At 46.1% G+C, this 14092-nt stretch overlaps 1 protein-coding gene across 1 annotated transcript in view; it reads left to right on the top strand.

Moving 5' to 3' along the window:
- Positions 1 to 14092, top strand: part of LHX1 (LIM homeobox 1) — a 51134-nt gene that overhangs the window by 16362 nt on the left and 20680 nt on the right. The window contains exons 2-3 of the mRNA XM_061604786.1: positions 3217 to 3443; positions 11647 to 11924. Of these exons, the coding sequence (XP_061460770.1) occupies positions 3217 to 3443; positions 11647 to 11924 (505 nt within the window). The remainder of the gene's footprint in view (positions 1 to 3216; positions 3444 to 11646; positions 11925 to 14092) is intronic.

Here is a 14092-nt window from a genome sequence, read left to right as displayed (position 1 = left end):
ACAAAGGTCATCATACAGGGCGACCAAGGCTGTTTCAGTGCCAAAACCGGGCCTAAAACCGGATTGACATGGATCAAGATAATCAGTGTCATCCAAGAGCCCCTGGAGCTGGCCGGCAACCACCCGTTCCAGCACCTTGCCCAGGAACGGAACATTCGCCACAGGTCTATAATTGTTCAGGTTATCTGGGTCCAAAGAGGGTTTCTTCAGGAGCGGTCTCACAACCGCCTCTTTTAGGCAGTCAGGGACCACTCCCTCTCTCAAAGAGGCGTTTATTATCTCCTTGGCCCAGCCAGCGGTTCCGGTCCTGCCAGCTTTCACCAGCCAAGAGGGGCAAGGGTCCAGCACAGATGTGGTCGCCCGCACCAGTCCAAGGATCTTGTCAACATCCTCAAGCTGTACAGACTGAAACTCATCCAATAAACAAGGACAAGACCGTGTTCTGGATGCTTCATTAGATCCCACTGCCATAATATTGGAGTTAAGTCCCGGCGAATGCATGCGATATTATCCTGGAAGTGCCTCGCGAACTCATCACAGCGAGCTACAGATGAATCTATGATGTCCCGAGGGCCAGAATGTAAAAGCCCTCGTACGATTTTAAAAAGCTCCGCCGGGCAGGAGAGAGATGCCTTAATTGTGGCAGCAAAATATCTCTTTTTTGCTGCCCTCACCGCTACTATATTCCACTTAGAAGAGGCACTCACCAAGGCATAATTGCATTCGTCAGGAGTTCGCCTCCATCTGCACTCAAGCCTCCTCCTCTCTTGCTTCATCACTCTCAGCTCCACGGTATACCATGGAGCTATATGAGCTCTACATAGGAGTGGGCGCATGGGAGCGATCGTGTCAACCGCCCTGGTCATCTCCGTATTCCACAATCCAACCAGGGCTTCGACAGGAGCACCAGTCTTCTCAGTCGGAAAATCCCCCAGAGCCCTTTGGAAACCCTCAGGATCCATTAGTCTCCAGGGGCGGACCAATTTAATAGGTCCCCCACCCTTGCAGAGGGAAAGGGTCGCTGTGAGCCTAAACTTCAGCAAGCGGTGATCTGTCCATGACAATGGGGTAGATGAAAAAACCCCAACCACCAGATCACCATCTCCATGTCCAGTGGCGAAGATCAAATCAAGAGTATGTCCCGACACATGCGTTGGGCCAGTAACAACCTGAGACAGCCCCATGGTTGTCATGGAGGCCATGAAGTCCTGAGCCGCCCCAGATAAAGTAGTCTCGGATGTTGTTTGGTTTCTTTATTATTTGTTTGTTTTGTTTTTTGATTTATTGTATTTATTGTATTTATACATTGCTTGTTTTTATCTTTTTGTACACCGCCCAGAGAGCCTTCGGGCTTAGGGTGGTATATACATTAAATTAAATAAATAAAATAAATAAATAAATGTAAGGCAGCTTCCTGAGTTCCTTCAGCCCTGGTGACGGGACATCATCCTCTATTAGGGATGGGTGAGAATTTCGATTCAGTACGCATTTCAAGCCGAATTTATCCACGTCGCAATTTCCGAAACAATATGAGAACCGTTATTATTTATTGTACTGATCTTTGATCGATATGAATTATTCGTTCGTTTGTTCACTCACATTTTGGGACGCAGTTCGCCAACTAAACAATATTTACAAAAAATGCATGTGTGAGGGGAAAGAGTGCACAAGAATGAATGCATGAGTGACAAGAACATGCAAAAAGGCATGATGTGATGAGAAATGCAAAAATGTGTACCCTTGTCAAAACTGCCTACAACAATGGGCTTATTTGGAGAAATTCGCACTAAAATGGGGGAGAATTTTCGTGAGGGTTTTTAAAAAAAATAATTCGCAGATCTCTGTAGAAATGGACAGAACTGAATTTAACAATGGAAAAATGAGAGACCCACAACAGACAGATCTTTCCATCCCTATCCTCTATATCCCCTATCCTGAGAACAGCAAGCTCACTTAGGGGATGAACAGCAGGCCAGCTAGCACACCCAGCTGTGTCCTCCAATACCTCACCGCTGTCTCCCAGCATTTGCTGTCTGAGGCCATAGCCTCGCTCTGCCTAATGGCAGAGCCGACCCCCAGCACAGTCCTCTTCTGCTTTGCCACCATACGGTACACACCATATATTTAAAGCCAGTAGTGTAGTGACGCATTCAGAAGTGCAGGGTCCCTTTGTGGTAGTCACACCACACCCCCTCACAGCCACGCCCCCTTTTCCACTTTCCCTCATCTCCCTTGCTGTTGCTGTCACCACACCCCACTACAACAGGCATCCCTAGGAGCCAATCAGCATGAAAGGGGAGGGTGTGTGTTCACTACTGAGAAGAGTCTTCTCAGTGGCTGACTCAGCTCCTTTCACTCTGATTGGCTCCAATCAGCACAAAAGGACAGAGACTCTTCTTCTTCTTCTAACACACTCCCTTTTCATGCTGATTGGCTCATATATATTGGGACCTGGCTGGGACCCTGCTCTCAAAAACGTAATGGGACTATGACCGCCACCCTGCAACCCTGGATGACTACACCCCTGTTTAAAGCACATGTCTTCCTTCAAAGAATGTTGGGAACTGCAGTTTGTTAAAGGTGCTGGGGACTGTGGCTCTCTGAAGGGCAAATTACAGTTCGCTGGATCCTTGGGTGGAATCCATGTGCTTTGAGGGTTTCCCAAACTTCGTTCAGGTGGCCTGAGGTGTGCTTGTGAAGAACAGCAGCTTGTGAATGGGTGGGCAGCTTATTTTCCACTCATACTGATTTTTAATTGCATTTTTATTACTTCTTTCTTAACTTGTATTTTATTCTTTATTATTGCAATTCATATTGTATATGATGGAATTCAAAGAATACAGTAAAATGCAAGAAAAGAAAGGCAAAAAGCAATAGGATACTTTTTTAAAAATACAGTATCTAGCACAGCACATTAAAACAATAATTGTGTGGCCTGCCAAGGCCCTTAGCAATTTTCAAGTGGTCTCGGGCAGCGGGAGGGGGGGATCACTGCTTTAAATGCGGCAGCAGCTGGTGACTCCATATCAGTGGGTGGGGCAGTGGGATCTGCTTCAGGATAGCTCCTGGAAAGTTTAGACTAAAACCCAGAGCAGATTCCATTGCCCCCCTGACACGGAGCCTCCCGGCACCCATAAAAATGTATGGTGTGTACCTGCTCTGCGGTCCTAGTCAGTTTCATCACCTGCGGCCTGTTCTTCTCCCACTTTCATCCAGGTGTTTTGGGACCAAGTGCGCTGGCTGTGCGCAGGGCATCTCCCCCAGCGACCTGGTCAGGCGGGCCAGGAGCAAAGTCTTTCACTTGAACTGTTTCACGTGCATGATGTGCAACAAACAGCTCTCCACCGGCGAGGAACTTTATATCATTGACGAAAACAAGTTTGTCTGCAAGGATGATTACCTGACCAACAGCACCACGGCCAAAGAGAATAGCTTGCACTCAGGTGAGGAGCAGCACAGTGCTTCGGGGTGATGGGGGGGAGCGCTGAGGGTAAATAATCGAACCATTGGAAATGTCATCTTTGTCAAGGCTGTGAGGGGCAGGCTACAGTTCCCAGGATTCTTTGGGAGAAGCCATGTGCTTCAAGAGTGTGGTGCACACGCAGCAATCATGCAGCAAGACAGATAAAACCTTTCAGCTCTCACCATGTCTGTTCAGGAGTAAGCCCCGCTGAATTCTAACCAGGATAGGATTGCAGCCTCAGTGTTTGTATATTGGCTTTCTTGAAATTTAAAATACTTTAAAAAGGGGATTAGGCGAACGCACTGAGGAGGTGGAGGGGCCTGTCAACTCCAGTTCACTACCGTCACCGGGGAAGTACCATAGTTCCGTGCCGGAGCACCTGTTTTGCATGCAGAAGGCCAGTCAGTTGCCAATGCCATCATCCAGGTGGAGCCGGGAGGGACCGCTGCCTGAAACCTTGGAGAGCTGCTGCCAGTCAGTGTCGACAGCGCTGAGCCAGATGGACTCCACATAAGACAGCTTCCTATGTCCCCGGGACAACTAAACAGAATCTCCAGATTCCGAGTGAGTATAAGTCAGGGGTGGCCACCTTGGCACCTTCTGGATGCCGTTGGACCCCAGCTCCCATCAGCTGCAGCCAGCATGATCAAGAGTCAAGGATGATGGGAGTTGTAGCACAGCACTATCCGGAGATCACTGCATTGGCCACCCCTCCCTCAGAATATCAATCAGTGGGAAACTGGCCTTCACGCCCAGGTCTTGAGGCCTTCCCAAAGGCGTGGGGCAGCAAGGAGGATGTGGGATTAGAGGCAGCAGGGCTCATGTTGTGTCCAGTGGGTCGCGGAGGGTTGCAGTCCTGTTATATTTTTGGGAACAGGGTCCCTGCCAGGTCCCTAATTATAAGCCAATCAACATGGAAAGGGAGCATCGTAGCCACTGAGAAGAGTCCTTGTCCTTTCATGCTGATTGGAGCCAATCAGAGTGAAAGGAGCTGTCAGCCACTGAGAAGACTCTTCTCAGTAGCTAGCGTGCATCCTCCCCTTTCCACTGCTGGTTGTCTTTCAGAAAGTGGATAGGGAAGAGTTTTTTCTCCCTCTCTTATAACAGTAGAATTCGGGGACATCCGATGAGGCTGAACATTGAGAGATTCAGGGCAGACAAAAGGAAAGACTTCTTCACACGGGACAGAGTTAACCTCTGGGATCCACTCCCACAAAAGGCCACAATCTTGGATGGCTTTAAAAGAGGGTGAGACAACTGGATGGAGAAGACGGCTATCAACGGCTACTAGCCGCAATGGCTAGTTTCTGCCCCCAGTGTCAGAGGCAGCATGCCGAATACCAGTTGCTGGGAAATGCAAGTGGGGAGAGTGCTCAGGTCCTGTTTCCCATAGACATCTGGTTGGTCGCGTTGAGAACAGGATGTGGGTCTTTGGCCTGATCCAGCAGGCTCTTCCGATGTTCTTACATTGTTAATTGACTGAAGCAAGACTGTGTCTCCACTCAGCCATGAAGATCACTGAGTGATCTTGGGCCAGTCGCTGTCTCTCAGCCTATCCTACCTCACAGGGTTGTTGTGAGGGTAAAATCAGGAAGGGGAGAACCCCTACACCCCTTTGAGCTCCTTGGAGGAAAGGTGGGATAGAAATGTAAGAAATAAAATAAATCTCATCAGTAATAGCAGTATCGGGTTGTCTCCAATGACGATTTGCTCAGAGTAGACCCACTGAAATCAATGGGCCCAAGTTACTCATGTCCATTATTTCCAATGTGTCTACTCTGAGTAGGACTGGCATTAGATACGTAGGAATACAGGAAGCTGCCTTACACCAAGTCAGACCATTGATCCATCCAGCTCAATATTGTCTACACTGACTGGCAGCAGCAACTCTGGGTTTCAGCCAGAGTTCTCTCCCAGCCCTGCCTGGGGATGCCAGGTATTGAACCTAGGACCCTCTGCCTGCAAAAAAAAGATGCTGTTATTTTATATACTCAGGGGTGTCGTAATTTGGGGTAACGGGGTCATAGATCTCTTAGTTTTTTGGGAGCAGGGTCCAAGTCAGTCCCTATGTATGAACCAATCAGCATGAAAGGGGAGCATGTAAACCACTGAGAAGCGTCCTTTCATGCTGATTGGAGCCAATCAGAGTGAAAGGAGGTTAGTCAGCCAGTGAGAAGAGTCTTCTCAGTAGCTAACACACAGCCTCCCATTTCATGCTGATTGGCTCCTAGGGATGTCTGTTGTAGTAGAGTGTGGAATTGGAGTCGACACACAGAGAGCAAGCGGACGAGAGAAAGTGGGAAAGGGGGTGTGGCGTGACTATCATGAAGAGACCGGGCACTTCTGAATTCGCCACTACACTACTGTATATGTCATGTAATGTCAAAATAGGCTTTTAGGCAGTTTACAAAGTATTAAAACCAGCTACACCACATGATTAAAATACAGGTGAAATGGAGCCACTCCTTCTCATTCACCGGTGAAAGTGTGCCTTAAAGCTCACTGGCTGACCTTGGGGCCAGTCACTGTCTCTCTGCCTAATCTAACTCTCAGGGTTGTTGTGAGAAGACAATCTGGAGGGGGGAGAACCATGTTTGGATGCCAGTTTGAGCTTGATGTAGTAGATAGATAGATAGATAGATAGATAGATAGATAGATAGATAGATAGATAGATAGATAGATAGATAGATAGATAGATAGATAGATAGATAGATAGATAGATAGATAGATAGATTGGTTCTAGGGGCTGAGAAGATAAAATCAGAACAAGGAAAGGAAGGGATGCTTTGCTGTCCACACTTGCTGCAAACTCCAGGGAGAAGCAATCAGAGGTGCATATGGATCCCTTCCTTGCCCCCCCCCTTCTTGTTTGACATCCCTTTGGGCAAGAGGATTGGTGCATTAGGGAACTGGATCTCCATCTTAAAGTGGCCAGATAAAGATCAGAGGAAAACACCATCTTCAGAGAGAGAGAGAGAGAGAGAGTGTTAAGACACAAACATACTTTTGGGGGAGCAGGGCCCCCTCTGGGTGAAGAAATTCGCAGTCTAGGGAAATGTTTGGCCAGGCACACTTGGTGCAGAGACTTCTGGGTCAGTTTCACACCCGCATGTCACCTGCACGCAGGTGTAAAGTGTGGAGGGTTGTTGAAGGAGCGGAGGAAGGGGGTAGGTGGCAGCTCAGTAACAATTTTCGCTCCACCATGGGAAATAGTCAACCCAAATGCACACTCCTTTTAAGTTTTTTAAAAAGGAGGGGGGAAAGGGGAAATAATTTTCCTACCTAAATATAGGGCTCAGTTCAATGCCCCCAGATGCCATTGATTCCAATGAGAGGCATAGAAAACACATACAGCGTGCACCCACCCATGTGTCTGCGCAGAAGTAAGTCCCACTGAGTAACCAGTTGAATGGTTAGCCTGGAATCCTTGAATTCAGTGGGGCTCATACCCAGGGAAGTTGGGTTAGGATCGCAGCCTTCACCTCTGTCGTTGCAGTCGACATAATTTATACTGAGCCCTGTGCATGTTTATGTTGAAGAGACTCCCCCCCCCATGTTCCCATGGGATTTACTTCCAAGTGGGCCAGACTGCTGCCTGAGACTGCTGGATGAAGTAGCCCTTCCTTCAAGGATGGGGAACCGAAAAACATCCCTGCTGGATCGTACCACAGGCCCATCTAACTCCAGCATCCTGTTTTCACAGTGGCCAGCCCAGACACCCATTATGGGAAGCCTGCAAGCAGGCCCTGAGCGCAGGAGCGCTCTCCCTGTTTGTGAATGCCAGTAACTGGATGGACGCAGAACATAGCTATCGTGGCTAGCCTTATCCTCCATGAATTTGTCTAATCATTTTTTTAAACTATCCAAATTGGTGCCTATCAGTGCCTCTTGTGGGAGCAAATTCTATGCACTCTGTGAAAAAAGTCCCGCCCCCCTTGTCTGTCCTGAATCTTCCAACATTCACCTTCGTTGGATGGCCCCTGAGTTCCAGTATTCTGCTGTCATGGGCCTTTCTCTCTAAGAACCTTTAGGATTGCAACCAAACCAATGTGTCTGGATGCAAATTAGTTTAGGTGACAGTTCTAAATTCCTGGGACAGACTACTAGGAATATGTGTTTTGGATATATTTGAAGAATGCCTTCAACCGGTCTTTTTCTCCAGGGTAATCCAGTAACTTGAGTGAATGAGGTTCCAAAATAGAAGACATGGAAATCAAGGGGACTGACTTCCAAATAAATCTCTTTTTAATCAGGGGATAAGCTCTAGAACCAATTCACACGTGCATGTTTATCACTTTGCAGCTGGCGTGTGTGAATGACCAGGTTGGGTTAAGTGTCAGATTTTATTTTTATTTTTTTTATATTCAACAGAAGTTTGTTGACACATTCAGCTGCCAGTGAAGTGCTTAGCAGGAAATGGATTTGACTTAACTTCCCTCCCAGACAAGAGCACCAACCGGATATATATATATATATATATATATATATATATATATATATATATATATATATATATATATATATATATATATATATATATATATATATATATATATATATATGAGTGATCCTTTCAAGAGAAGGCCACTTCCAATGGACTGTGAATCAGCTGTAACTCGAAGCATTGTAACTTGAAAGACTTGTGCTTCCTTCCTCCCCATTCAGTTTTTCCTTCTGTGCCAGTGTCTTTTTAGATTGTGGGCCAGAGAGCTGGGACCATCTTAGGACTGATTTTTGTAAGCCACTCCAAGAGCCTTTTTGGCAAAAAGGACGGTCTATAAATGCTGCATTAGAATCATAGAATTATAGCGTCGGAAGGGGTCTGTAAGGCCATCAAGTCCCACCCCCTGCTCAATAAAATGTAAATGTACTGCCTTCAAGTCGATTCTGAGTTATGGCAACCCTACGAATATGATTTTCATGAGGCTGAGAGGTAGTGACTGGCCGAAGGTCACCCAGTGAGCTTCATGGCTATGTGGGGATTTGAACCCTGGTCTCCCAGGTCAAAGTCCAACACCTTAACCACTACACCACACTGGCTCTCTCCCTGCTCAATACAGGAATCCAAATTAAAGTGTACGTGACAGGTTACTGTCCAGCTGCCTCTTGAATGCCTCCAGTGTTGAAGGGCCCACTACCTCCCCAAGTCATTGGTTTCATTGGCGTGCGGCTCTAACGGTTAGGACGTTTTTCCTGATGTTCAGCAAAAATCTGGCTTCCTCTAACTTATTTATTTATTTATTTATTTATTGTATTTATATACCGCCCCATAGCCGAAGCTCTCTGGGCAGTTTACAGTAACTAAAAACATTAAAAACAAATCTACAAATTTAAAACATCTTTTAAAAACAATTTAACACACAATTTAAAAATTTAAAACAATTTAAAAACGCATGCTAAAATGCCTGGGAGAAGAGGAACTTCAGCCCATTATTCTGTGTCCTGCACTCTGGGATGATCGAGAAGAGATCCCAGCCCTCCTCTGTGTGACCACCTTTCAAGTACTTGTAGATGCTATCGTTTCTCCCCTCAGTCTTCTCTTCTCAAGGCTAAACAGTCCTGATCATCCTTTTTGCCCTCCTCTGAACCCTTTCCAGTTTGTCTGCATCCTCCTTAAAGTGCAGTGTCCAGAACTGGATGCAGAATTCAAGATGAATTGACCAAGAATCTTTCAGCTGCCCAAAGAAAGTTTGCCCATTCACTGAGAGACTTTAGGTTTGAGTGTATTGGTGATGCAGAAACAGATGATGAACGATGTATAGATGCATCCCTCCATGAATTCTCTAACTTTCTGAAAAATCTAGAAGAACAAAGAGAGATACTGGCCCTTAGTGTTACTGAAACTCTGATCAAACCTCTGGAAAGATTCAGAAAAGAGCAACTTGGAGCTGTAAAGCGAGCCCGAGAATATGGAGAGGAAGACAACGTTGAGACAGCAAACAAACTGAGACAAGTTGAGACTGTAACAAATGCCTATCGCCCTTCTGCCTCTCGGGAGCTGCCACCCCCGCTAACACCACCTCCTCTTTCTTGGCGGTGCTGATAATGATAATGTTATTCGTTATTTAATTCTATTTGTTATTATAATGTTATTTGTTATTTAATTTTTGTAAATTGTATTGCTTTTATTGTATTTTTATTGTATACCTGTGTCTGTTTTTCTTTGTAAGCCGCCTTGAGAGCCTTTGGCCAAAAGGCGGGGTATAAATAAAATTTAATAATAATAATAATTAATAATAATAATGAGGCCTAACCAGTGCCAAACAGAGGGGAACCAATACTTCATGAGATTTGGATACTATATTTCTGTTAATGCAGCCTAAAATAGCATTTGCCTTTTTTGCAGCCATATCACACTGTTGGCTCACAGTCAGCGTATGATCAGCAACAATCCCAAGATCCTTCTTGCATGTAGTATTGCTGAGCCAAGTATCCCCCATCTTTTAACTGTGCACTTGGTTTCTTTTTCATAGGAACAGAACATTGCACTTATCCCTGTTAAATTTCATACCGTTGTTTTCATTCCAGGGCTCCAGCCTATCAAGATAACATTGTTTTATTATTTTTATTATTATTATTATTATATGACTCAAAGCAATGTACACAATATAATTAAAACAGTTTAAACCAGCACAGAAAATAACAGCAAATGAATTGGGGGGGGGAAAGGAGACACCCTTCATCCAGCTAGGAAAGTTTGCCATAATCATGATTATGCATATTAATTGTTGTTTTTAAAGTGGGGTGTGTTGTCCATCCTCTCCCATAACCCTAGAACCTGGGGTCATGTAATAAAACTGCTTAGTGGGAGATTCAGGACAAGCAAAAGGAAGGTATCCTTCACACGGCATGGCATTAACTTGTGGAACTCACTGACACAAGATGCGGTGATGATGGCCTCTGACATAGACAGTTTTAAAGGGAGAACGAGACAAATTCATGGCAACTGGAAGTGTTTTTAAGACGGAGGAGGTCAAGGCAGTCAAGACATGATGAAATATAGTAATGCCAACTTCTTGTTGTTACTCATTTACCGCTTACATGCCAAAATGGCTTCTAAGTGGTTTACATGTCTAACATCAATTATAAAATACACCATAAAACGATGTCACCAAAGCAGGTGCTTTCTTACATATTTAGTGGGCAAGTCATCAAGTTGAGAAGCCGTCATGTCAAAGACTTGTCCCCCTGGGGTCCCTTGTCCTTAGTTCTCTGAGAACAGTCCCACCCCTCCGGGCTGCTGCTTCCCAGGCAAACTCTCCCTCTTTTGGGAGTAATTACCTCTGTAGTAACTGCCACCACCCTTCTGGCTAGGGTCCTTTCTCTGAGGGAAGGGACCTCAGAGCCCAGTGTGAATTCCAAAGGATTAACCCTCATTAACTAACAGTAACAGTAGCGTTCAGCAGTCAAAGGACTAAATTTAGAATCCTTAGTTCAAATCCCATACACACTGTTCTTAAAAGGATAGTTTATTTAAAGGTAGACAACATGGTATATACAAAGAGAACTATAGTTTGATTCCTTAAAGCTATCACTCCCAGATGGGTTACACGAGGTACATCGGCATGACAAAAGGGGAGAGGTTCAATGCAGACAAAAGGGTAAAATAAAGAACTTACTAGCTAGGTCCTATACTCACATAGATCAGCCTGGTTCCCGCAAAAGGCTTCCTCTGTCATATTTCAGGCAAGTCGAGTAGATGGAAAATAGGGAGCTCTCTTAGAAGTTTATCCTTTTTTATGGGGTTTTCTCCTCAACAAGGAGGGGGGAAGCAAACAGTCATCTCCCGCCTCTGCAGGGGTCTACTCCTTTGAAGCCTTTGAAGATAAGGGGGCTAGACAGCCCCACCCAGGGGTTCTGATCTACACACTCCTTCTTCCTGACTTCTAATGCCAGGAAGCTGATGAGGAATAACAGCTAAGGTTCAGTTGCATCTTCTTGCAAGGTTGCAAAGTGCCTGTCTGACCCTGAGCTGCGGATCTCCCCCAGGAGGGAGTCCTAGGTAACCATGGGCTCCCAGAATCCTCTCTGGTGGCCCATTTCAGCTTGACCAAAGTTAGCTATTCTTGACAGTCACATTCCATTATGCTTGAGATGAGCTGATCACAGTCGCATGTGCACCTGCATAAAGAAGGAAATCTAAGAATGCTTGTGTGTGTGTGTGCTTATTTCTGCTGCTACAGCCACCACCGGCAGCGACCCCAGCCTCTCCCCGGATTCCCAAGACCCCTGCCAGGACGATGCCAAGGACTCAGAGAGCGCCAACGTGTCCGATAAGGAGGTGGGCAGCAACGAGAATGACGACCAAAACCTGGGGGCCAAGCGGAGAGGGCCCCGCACCACCATCAAGGCCAAGCAACTGGAGACCCTCAAGGCTGCCTTCGCTGCCACCCCCAAGCCAACCCGGCATATCCGGGAGCAGCTAGCCCAGGAGACCGGCCTCAACATGCGAGTTATCCAGGTATTGGCATTTGGCGGGTGATGGGGCAAGAAGAATCGTCGTGTGGGGCAACGGGAGGGTATGGGAGGGATGCTGAATGTGGCCCTCCAGGCCTCTCTAGGTGGCCACACCCTCACTGGCTCTGCTCAGATCCTCCAGCCTGACTGGAGTGTGAACAGTGATCATGAGTGCTTGGGTTTATTGGCAGCATGTGGCCCCCAGAAGGCTGGCGACAAGGGAATGCGGCCCTCAGTCTCCAAAGAGTTCCCCATTCCTGGTCTAGGCCCCGAGATGCTGAGCACCTTTTGGAATCCTGTAAGGCCAATGTGGACCAGATTTTGGGAAGTCTGCGTTAAGTTTAGAGACAATGGGGGAACTTTTGATGAATTTTTGTTTGTTGGGGGGGGACGTTTGTTGCTGTTTCTCCTTTCGTAACTTCCACTGGGTCTTCGGGACAGAACAACGTTGGTTGCTTCTTCTCTATGTTATGATGGTATAATTTTATGGGTTTATAGTTCTGTGCTGTTTATTTGCTATCTTGTTTGGGCTAGTGGTTAAGAAATGTTCTTATAAATAAATAAAGCCATCCAGATTGGTAGCCATCACTAGATCTAAGGGGAGAAAAATTAGAACACAATTTTAGAAGGACTGTTAGGTTCCCCACTCTGGCAAAAAAATAAATAAATTAAAAATAGGACAATATTTCACATCTCCAAAGTCTGCAACAGAATTTGTCATGGCCTCCTTGATACCTCACAGCCCATTATAACTCATAATCAACCGAGGGAATTCTCAGGCTACGTAAAGAGATAATGTTCTTATGTGGCTGTGATCAGATGTAAAGGCTATTAGGAATATAGGAAGTTGTCTTATGCCTCTATCTCTTTCCGGCAAGCCTTTTAAGTAGAGCCCTTATCCCAGTCTGTGTCTGTGTTGGAATTGCTTTTTAATATATTTTTAAACCTTCTTTTTTTTAAAAAAAAATAGATGTTTTTAAAGCTTTAAAAATATTTTAAAATATGTTTTGTTTTAATACGTTTTTAATGGTTGTTTTGTTTTAATGTATTTTAACGTCTGCTTTTATGATGTGTTAAAGTTTTTTTAGTGCTTTCGTTTGCCTCCTGCTGGGAGGAAGGGCGGGATGTAAATCTAATAAATAATAATAATAATAATGTCAAGCCAGACCATTGTTCCATCTAGCTCAGTATTGTCTACACTGATTGGCAGCAGCTCTCCAGCATTTGAGTCAGGGGACGTTCCCAGCCCTACCTGGAAAGCCCGGGGATTGAACCTGGGAACTTCTGCATGCAAGGCAGGCGTTCTACCACTGAGCTATGGCCCTTCCCCATGGTAGATCTAAGCACAGGGGTGGCCAACGTGATGCCCTCTAGAGAACAATTCCCATCAGCCCCAGCCAGCATGGGCAGCGATCAGGAACAAAGGGGGCTGTAGTCCAGCAACATCTCGAAGGCACCATGTTGGCTACCCCTGATCTACCGCATGCCAAGCCTTTAATATGGATTTTTTTTTAATCACAGCAGTTAGCGGTGGGATGTAATTATGGGGTGTGATTTAATCCTATGGGTGGATGAGGTTGGAACCACCCATATGTAAATCAGCCGTACTGGCTGGTGCTACTGGGAGTTGTAGTCCAAAAGGCCTGGAAGGGTTGGTGTAGCTGCAAGTGTGTGACAGCCTCCAGTAGCACCACCTGGGCAGGACTTTGGGGGAGATGTCCAGCGCCCCACTCTGCAGGAGAAGGGCCCCCATATGTAGCAAGGCTGGTGCACCACAACTGGAAGCAATCTAAGTCATCATGACGATTAGCATTTAAAGAGGGCCCTCCCTCCCATGAGACCATTTGAGTCTACCATTACGTAACGGTGCTACCGAGAGCATATATGTCGGGGTGGGGACCCTACAGCCATCTTGATGTTGCTGGACTACAGCTCCCAACACCCTTGATCATTGGCCATGCCGGCTGGGGCTGATGGGAGCCGGAGTCCCACAACGCCTGGAGGGCTGCAGATGTTCCCCATCCGTAATCTATATGCAGTGGTGGCTGGTGCCCATTGAGACAGGTAGGGCAGAAGGTTAGAGGCCCCAGCAGTAGATAGAACCAGAACCAATGACAGGGTGGAGCCAGAGCCAATGTTTGTTGTTGTTATATGGATTCAAGTCAATCACAA

Source organism: Rhineura floridana, chromosome 21 (genome assembly GCF_030035675.1).
Source record: "Rhineura floridana isolate rRhiFlo1 chromosome 21, rRhiFlo1.hap2, whole genome shotgun sequence".
NCBI lineage: Eukaryota > Metazoa > Chordata > Lepidosauria > Squamata > Rhineuridae > Rhineura > Rhineura floridana.
This window is presented reverse-complemented; position numbering and strand designations above follow the sequence as displayed.